Source organism: Rhodamnia argentea, chromosome 2, assembly GCF_020921035.1.
Source record: "Rhodamnia argentea isolate NSW1041297 chromosome 2, ASM2092103v1, whole genome shotgun sequence".
Taxonomy (NCBI): domain Eukaryota; kingdom Viridiplantae; phylum Streptophyta; class Magnoliopsida; order Myrtales; family Myrtaceae; genus Rhodamnia; species Rhodamnia argentea.
The window spans coordinates 34,437,803-34,446,864 of NC_063151.1; the positions used below are offsets into that span (position 1 = coordinate 34,437,803).

General features: G+C 43.5%; 2 protein-coding genes across 2 annotated transcripts; both read right to left on the reverse strand.

Moving 5' to 3' along the window:
- Positions 1-461: 461 nt before the first annotated feature.
- On the reverse strand, positions 462-3,913 carry LOC115732947 (putative pentatricopeptide repeat-containing protein At1g09680). Its single transcript, XM_030663659.2, has 2 exons — positions 1,609-3,913; positions 462-814 (listed from the first exon to the last, which is right to left on the reverse strand). Exon 1 carries the CDS (start codon positions 3,883-3,885, stop codon positions 2,089-2,091), a length of 1,797 nt encoding a protein of 598 aa, XP_030519519.1. The 5' UTR covers positions 3,886-3,913; the 3' UTR covers positions 462-814; positions 1,609-2,088.
- A 3,620-nt stretch (positions 3,914-7,533) lies between these two features.
- LOC115733797 lies at positions 7,534-8,367 on the reverse strand. Its single transcript, XM_030664444.2, has 2 exons — positions 7,698-8,367; positions 7,534-7,566 (listed from the first exon to the last, which is right to left on the reverse strand). Exon 1 carries the CDS (start codon positions 8,326-8,328, stop codon positions 7,723-7,725), a length of 606 nt encoding a protein of 201 aa, XP_030520304.1. The 5' UTR covers positions 8,329-8,367; the 3' UTR covers positions 7,534-7,566; positions 7,698-7,722.
- Between the last annotated feature and the right edge of the window lie 695 nt (positions 8,368-9,062).

The following is a 9,062-nucleotide window of genomic DNA, read 5'->3' on the forward strand; positions in this document are numbered from 1 at the left end:
AGATTTTCGTGAAGTATTGCAAAGTGTTGTGAACGGAAGCTGAAATTTGGTGAAGATCTTTCGGTTTGTTGTTAGTATAACCTTTGCCTTTGGGACAGACAGAGACATGATCGTTGAAGTTGCAGCCAGAGGACTGCATTCCACCATATATAACAGAAGGTTTCTGCTGCAAACAACCCCCCCTCCCCTCTCTCACCCCCTCTCCTTCTTCTCTTCCCTTTTTTGTGGGGGATGAGAATCTCTTTGTGATGTTTTAAGTACTGATTGCAGGCGCAAACTCATATATTCGAGTTAAAATTTGATGAAGTTATAGGCCTTCTTTAGTGGATGCCACTGCCTAACCTTTCACTGTTTGATAATCGCCAGTTTGAGTCTTGAAGCATCCACAATACCCTCGAGGCCCCAGAAGCATTAGTATCCCAACAGAAGAAACCATACTAAAATGACTCCAACAATGATCATCAACAAATTTGGGAACTACCTTTGCTTAGTTAATTTTCAGGTTCTACAGGCAATTGACCAAGCCACTCCTTGAACAGGTATAGTTGATTCCCTGGTATTACATTGCCAAGCTGCTTTGAGGGGCAAATGGAATGAAAACCAGTTTATGTAGGCTGATGATTAAGAACTAGAACAGAGAAGATACAAGATGAAACTGCCAAAAAGCTGTCAAAATCCATCACCGTAGTTAGAACTTCCATCTAAAGCCTGAATTTGATCATGATGATCAGTCCATCAAATGCACAAGAGTCAAGTTTCCGTAAACACTTTGATGAGTAGGAGACTTCAGCACATGAATCAGCAATAAAGTGGACTAGGGAGCTTGAAATAACACCGCTATCATCACCAAATTCTAGAGGAAAAACAACAATGCAACTTTGAAGATGAACTCCAACAAGAAACTGATTCTGATGCTAGCCATATTTAATGGGAACCAATATGTTTAAGCATAGTAAAAGCATCATGAAGTTCATTGTAGATGTTTGCAAAAAGTCATTCCCCTAAAACCCCTAAAGCACAAAGAGCTTGTAGACTGGCACATATTTTATTCATGGCTATCAACTGATAATACTTCGTCTGATAACGTGATGACTTGAACATGGGTCAACGTGGATCCTGAATGTTCTCCATGGAATATGAACTCAACAGAGGACCATATAAGTTCAAAGTTGTCTTTCTTTTCATATTGTTCTCAAACCAAGGTATGATAACCTCATTGATTGTTTTTACAGATTGAGCTCTCCAAATTCAAACTTAACACTAGATTTACAAGCAGAACATAACGGCCAGAGGATACGGGCTCCCATAGGGACAAGACCCTCCAAATATCTACAAAATCAACTTGACTCGGCAGATAGAGCAATAGGATACAAGCAGGCGCAATTGCCACCATAAAAGGAAAATCACGTGTATGGCTTCAACATACAGGAAAAAGATTTGAAGTAAGAGAAATTTCACACCAAGACATCCTATATCTTATCGCTACGAAAGCAAATACAGAGCGACCTGTTTCTCTTGTACCATGTGTGCACTCATTCAATCAAATGTCATTATTTCCTCTGCATTCTTCAAAATCACAACTGAGGAAACCTCTGATAAGGGTCTTACCCATAAGAATTGCTCCCAGATTAAGTGATATGGAGCAACATGATGCCTTCACTTCTAACCAAACTTGCACTGGTAAATTACAGCACCATCGGGGCAATAACAGCAGTGCAGACTGCCTCCCAGCCACTCTGTGCTTTGAGAAACTAGACCAAGTGTTTCGATTTTTTAACTTAACTGGTCTATTTCAGCGGAAAGATAAAATTATATCCTTGATCTGTGGAGCAGCTGACATTCTGATGATATTAAAAAACAGGCAAGCAGGAACTCACTGCACATCAAAGTCCATTATTGACATAATGAGAGGTTTTCCATTTTCTTCAATCAAGAATAGGCACATGATTTCGATTGTCATTGCTGAACCAGCTTCGTGTTTATCCAGAGCTTTACAAAAAGCTGGGCTCGGTACAACAAATTGTTTGCCTGTCTATTCTGTTTTGCCCGTCGAACAAAGAGATCGAACATACTTTGGAGAAGTTGCAGTCATCCATTTCGAGGAGATTTTGAAGCTTTAGTCAATTGGTTAACCAATGAAGTATACGAGGCATAATCTTGAACAAGCCCTTTTTCATCTCTTATTTTTCCAATGTTTACAGAGTTTCCATGCTTGCAATGCCCATCCAACAAAATGTTGTAGGTAATGTCATCTGGAACCACACCCAAATTCATCATTGCATCTAAGAGCATCTTGGCATTTTTCATCTGACCTTGTTTACATAGTCCATTCATAAGCACATTGTACGTCACAACACCTGGTACATGCCCATCGCTTTGCATCTCTTTAAGCAATCTAAAGCCCATCTTTGTATCCCCCTTCTTACAAAATCCATCCATGATCATAGTATACGTTGCGTCATCTGGTCTAATTCCCACTTTTAACATCTCTCTCAGTACTCTTTCCGCATCTATAGTGCGTCCTGCCTTGCAAAGCCCTGATATTAAAGCTGTAAATGCAACGTTATCAAGCTCAATTCCCTTCTCAACCATTTCTTTCCTAATATCTAAAGCAGATTCTATGTCTCCCTCTTTGCATATTCCATCAATGAGTGTAGTGTATGTGATCTTGTCAGGATTTAATCCTATGGATTTCATTTCTTCCACAAGCTTCCTTGCTTCTTTTAAATCTCCGGCCCTACAATGGCCATTGATGAGTGTGTTATATGTAACCAAATCAGGTCTTACGCCAGTGCTCAACATTTGTTGATAAATATCCGTAGCCATATCGATCCTCCCATTCTTGCACTGCCAGTCAATTAAGGTAGTGAAAATAACATCATTTGGAACAATACCTCTTTCAGACATTTCCTTCAACAATAGATTTGCATCCTCTATCCTGCTCTCCTTACACAAGCCATTTATCAAGGTACTGTAAGTGAACATATCAGCCTGAAATCCACTCTTCTCCATGACTATCTTTAACCCAAACCCCTCCTCTAAATCGCCAACCTTACAATATCCACTGATCAATGTATTGAAACTAACTATTCTTGGGGTCAAGCCCCGCTTTGGCATTTCATCGAATAATAACCGTGCAGACTTAACTTTACCCGCTTTACAAAACCTGCTCATTAAAATGTTAAAACTATATATATTAGCAGGGAAACCAGCATTTAGAATCTCTATATAAAACCCCCAAGCCGCCTCCGGCAAGCTATTTTTCAACATTCTATTCAGCAAATGCCCACAACCACGAAATGGGACGGGGAAATTACGCTTCCTCATCAGCCTAAAGCACTGAATCGCATCAGGCACGTAATTGGCATCCGCATAAGCGATGATCAATGTATCAAATATGAAAGAAGATTGATGGGCACTTCTAGTTTCGAGAAGCAAGCGAAAGAGCGAAGAAGACGAGTCCTTTCCCTTTCGAGAGACGACGAGATTGATCACGGACTGGGCCTCAGCGAACATCTTGTGAGAGCAGAGGAAGTGAGCCATGGCGCAGCAGGATCCGACGGCAAGGCGGAAGTTGGGCTGCGCGGAGACGAAGTTGAAGAAGGAGAAGAGAGAGGGAGGAGGAAGGTCGTGAGGGTTGCGAGTGATGAGGTCCGTGATGTGGTCGGAAGTGAGGGAAGGGAGGAGTTTGCGGAGGGAAGAGTTGGAATGGAGGGGCTTGGTGGGAGAATCGGATATGGCTTCAGATAGGAGAGAGAGGGTCGGGTCGTGCGGGTGGACCGGTGGCGGAGGGCTGTACCAGATGGTGCCGGTGGAGAAGACGGCGGAGGAAGAGGAGGCTTCACGGCGGAGGAGGCGAATTTTGGAGAGGTTGAGGTTGGCCATGTTAAGAGAGTGAGACCTCCAAAGCACGGTGACGGAGGACTAATGGCGTCATTTAACAGCAATGTCGCCGGTGATCCTTTAATTTGTCTCAAATTCGGAAATCATCCATTTACTTTTTCTTAATTAGAAAATTACCTTATACTTTTTGAAATGTTTATTCTTAGTCCTTTAGGTTAAACTTTTTTTTTTTTTAAATTCGTATATTTGCACTAGAAGTTCTAAAACTTCTCACAAATGTACAATTGAGTCATAAAACATACTAAAAATGCAATTAAGTACTAAAACTTGTCAAATTAGTGTAATCAAATCCTTTAATTAACTAGTCCAACTAGACTGAGATAAAATATCGATGTAGTTTTTTTTAAAACATTTTCTCTTTTCAACGTGGTCATAACATAATCCGATTTTCAGCCAAATTTTATTTGCATTAAATAAAATAAAGGAAAAATTTCAAATAAGGGCCTCAAGTGCCTTCGTTTTTTCAAATAAGGGTCTCAAGCGCACTTTGTTTCAAATAAGGGCCTGAAGTGCCCTTCTTGTTTCAAAAAAGGGCCTGACTCAAGGGCGTTTCCGTCTTTTTAGTTTTTTTTGAATTTTTTTTCCATTTTTGCAGTTTTCCTCTCTTACTTTTCTTTTCTTTTTTTCGTCCTTTTGCTGCTAAGCCAAGCTTCGATCTGTTCTTTCCTCCAAAAGCTGCTGCTCCCCTTCCTCTCCCTCCTTTTCCATCTTCTTCACCACCCCGTGCCCTCCTCTCTTCTCCAACTGCAAGCTTTATTTTCCTCCCGGCCTCACCCCACGAAGTCCTCGTCGGTCTGCTCTAGCTCACTCACGAGCTTTTTAGGCTTTCTTTCTCGGTTTAACCCCCGAGCCCCCCAAAGACGAGTTCCTCTAGTGCGAAAGCATGTCGGCTGAAGGTCATCGGACAGTAGCAATAGAGACGACTAGTCAGGCGTGGCGCGCACGAGCGAGAATGAAGAGTCTCTTGTTTCGGCGTTTTCCTTTTGCGACCCAGACCCCCTCTCTTTTCTGCTTTGCATTGCTCCCCTTTCTCCGATTTTTCTGTCAAGACCGAGAAAGCTTCTATCGCGAGCCTCCCTCTGCCCAGAGCTCTGCTTTCTGTTCTCGCTCGTTTCTTGTCCCGGTTCTACTCTCTTGGTCTTTCTCTGCTATGTTTTCAGCCGAGACGAGAATGTTTGTGCCAGCAAGCACGAGCTGAGCGGAGACGTCGAGAGAGATGTTCTGGTTGGCCTTGTGCTTGGTGTGGAAGGTACGATCGACGATCGGGAGCATAGAGAACTCAAGTCGTGGGGAAGGACGCCGTCAGAGACAAACTGGATGAGTTTGGTTGCTGCGACCGAATAGACGACCGCGAGGAGGAGGAAGGAACCGAAGCTTAGACTACTTTTCCGTACATCACTCGCAAAGGATCGAGAGATAATGACTCGATTGTCATAACCAAATCCCCCAAATCCTCAAGAAGTGATCCGCAATGCCCACAATCACTGTGCTTGACGTCAATAATTTGCGCAGTCTTCTTTAGTTGCGAGCCATGCAATCCAACCCACACGCTCGGCATGAAGCTGGCTTACACCGCAACCCCTCCGCACACCGCAGTTCATCTCCAACTGGTTTACACGCACCCCATCTGGAACCCCCATCTAGACAGATTACGCGTGAATCATCGAGTGATTGCCCTAATTTATGCTTATGACGATGGCCTCGACGCAGTCCCCCCCAGCCACGAAGCAGCCTCCGCTAGCCCCCTCATACGTTTGACGGTGGCGACACCGTGTTCGTTGGTCAAGAGAGCTTTCCTCTCGAGGGCAGCCCTTGCCCAAGCCTGAGGCCGGCGATGGGCGGGGGAGTGGAGAGGGTCTTTAGAGATCGCTGCAAACGTGAAGTACTCAAAACTGAAATGACCAAACGGAGGAGGGGAAGCTAGCCAAGGCTGCTTCTGGGTTGGGTGGGACTGCATCGAGGTTGTCGTCAGCTCCAGCGAGGGCGAGTCTGGAGGGTTCGAGGGGTGAGTCCGGGAAGAAAATAAGGCTTGCGGTCGGAGAAAAGAAGAGGGCACGGAGTGGCGAAGGCGATGGAAGAGGAGGGAGAGGAAGTGGAACAGCAGCTTTTGGAGGAAAGAACAGATCGAAGCTTGGCTTAGCAGCAAAAGGACGAAAAAAAGAAAAGAAAAGTAAGAGAGGAAAACTGAAAAAATGGAAAAAAAATTCAAAAAAACTAAAAAGACGGAAACGCCCTTGAGTCAGGCCCTTTTTTGAAACAAGAAGGGCACTTCAGGCCCTTATTTGAAACAAAGTGCACTTGAGACCCTTATTTGAAAAAACGAAGGCACTTGAGGCTCTTATTTGGAATTTTCCCTAAAATAAATTAAACAAAAAAAAGAAAATTTTAAAAATTTTAAAAAAAAATAAAAATAAAACCAAGCGACAGGGCTGCAAAGCCGCCGCCCCACTATCTCTAGGGAGAGCCAGCAATGGTGGGGGAATGGTCGGCGAGGCTCATCAAGCTTTGGCCAGGGAGACAACCCTCTCCTATAGTCGACAAGGGTCGTTGGCCCTCGCTTTTTCCTTCTTCTTTTTTTTTTTAATTTAGCTTATTTTTTTATTTAGTTTAAATAATACTTGTAAAAAAAAAAATAGATTAGGAACAAAACGACGAAAAAGATCACATATCACCTTTCGTCACCCAAGTTATACGGAGTTAACGGAAGGACTTAATTGTACTAATTTGACAAGTTTTGATATACTCGAATGCAATCTTTACAAATTTTAAGACTCAATTGCGTTTTCGTGATAAATTTTAGAACTTCGAGTTGACATATCCCTTCTAAACTTTTGGTGATATGAATAGTCAGATTGCTTGTATAGACATCCAAATAAACATTTGATATCAGAATTCACTCAAAACTACTATTTGGCACCACAAAATCCGTAACAAGGAAAGACTCGTTGTTGATGGGAGCGAAGCTCATCGGCGACGAGTGTCCGTCGTCAGCATTCGAACTCGAAACTAATCAGACCATGAATAAACATTATTAACGGCGCCGAAATGTTCTGTTGAGCCTCGCAAATAACAGACAAGGAGGTGATGAGACGATCGAGAGAGAGAGAGAGATGGAGGGAGAGGATCCGGAACCCACAAAGACCAAAACATCACTCCCAGTTATTATATGCCATGACGAGGAAACCTCTCTCCACCAGCATGGAGAGACAATGCATACGAGCGGACACACTGCGTATTATCAACTTTTACCGTTGGAATTTTTCTTATTTGGAGCTTGAGCGATAAGTTAACTCGATCTGTAACTCGTGATCACGACTAGTACTACGCAAAGATACATCATTAAACCGAGTCGATCGCTTTGACGGGGTGTCCGCGCTTCTGCATTGTTTCCGGCCGTCGTTTGATGGGTCGAAGAACTCTTCTGCGTCAAGAGTTACTTGCTGTCACGGATCGGTCGCCCCTTTCTTTGACTCGTCCCTTGAAGGGACAGGGTTTGGGATTCGCGGGGAAGGTAGATATTTGAATTCACAGATAAGTCAGGCGATGGAAGGAAGCACCGCATTTGTTGGGGTTGGATCCCCTCCCCCGAGGGACTCCACTGTAACTCCAGCAACCTAGTTCGGTTTCCAAGTGGTGGGAAAGAGAGATGATGGCCGAACTCGCCTGTTAAACCCATGCTCGGATCGTAACCACGTCTTATTAATTCGCAGCGTATAAAATGCAAACCTATTCATGATTTAACCAAAGATCATAATGTTTAAGTCAACTCACTTTGATTACTGTACGAAATTTACCAGTGTGGATCACATTGAGGACATCTCATCTGACTACTGGTACGTGCTTGTTGCGCCTTGACCTGGCCTCCCTCAAAACTGATGCCTCCACCACATCTTCTCTTGTCGGGCACATCACTCCATGCCTCTGCCAAAACCCTGAACTCTTCTTCTCCTTCCGCTTCTTCCTGCCGCCGCTTCTCTCACTCTCCGGCGACGTCGTGTCGCATTTCCAGTGATCGTGATGAAGCCCGACCTTGGCGGAACCGGCGTAGTTGTTGTCGTAGAATCGACCGGACTCTGTGAATCGATCTATTTGCCTCGAAATCACGTGCACTTCGTATGGATCCATAAGAGAATTCTCTTTCTCTTTCTCCTTCTCCCTCTCTTTGTCATCTTGAACCTTGGCAAGTTGAGCTAACTTAACGGCTTCTTGCCTGTACCGCGACGGCCTCGGGGCTCGGGGGGTCCTGGTGACGTCGTGCTCGCGAATCGGCTTCCCTTCCGACGCCGACCCGCGTTCGTACCACGCCCATGCAGCCGCTTTGGCTAGAGCCAAGTCGTCTACGCTTCCTCTGCTTCTCGACTTCTTTCTCTCCATGGACAAGCTGGAGGAGGATGAGGAAGGAGGAGGAGGAGGCGGTGGTGGCATAAGAAAGGTGCATCACGACAGGGAGTTTGAAATGGAATATGTGGAAATTTGAAGCTCCACGCTTACTGACGATAAAGCCTTGGTACTTCGCTGGCGCCTTACGTGTTTGTCTTCTTTACTTTTCCTGTGAAAAGAGAGAATAACGGTAGTTCAACGAAAAGGATCTTTCTCATGTCACGACGAGAAACTCTTTTCACGCAAGCCCTGTTAATCAATTTGACTCCTATGAAGTCGATCACCGCATCAAAGTCATTCTAAATAGGGTTAATAGCATGAAAAATACCAAATCAATACACCTATGAAAAATTTATCCCAAACTAATTGTTTGACTTTCAAATTTACCCTATGTTAATTTCTGTTAAATTTTCCTATCAAATTGCTAAGTTAGATTATACGTGACGGTTAGCAGATATACTAATTTGAGGTTTTTACCCTCCAATTGTCACATGTACACTTGTTTGATGTTTTTCGTGGCATAAATTCAATCACTGGTGTACCAATTTGAGATCTTTGGTGATTTAAAAATTAGTTTAAGGTAAATTAATCACAAGTGTACCGGTTTGAAATCTTTCATTTGTAACAGATGTACCAATTTAAGGTTTTTCGTAGTATTAACCCTTTATACTTATGAAAAAATTTCCAATAACGATGGAGCAAAGATAAATTGAATGAGAAAATAAAGAAGAGAAAAAAGGAAGAGGGCAAGACACAGATGGGTTGATTTTAAGGATGCC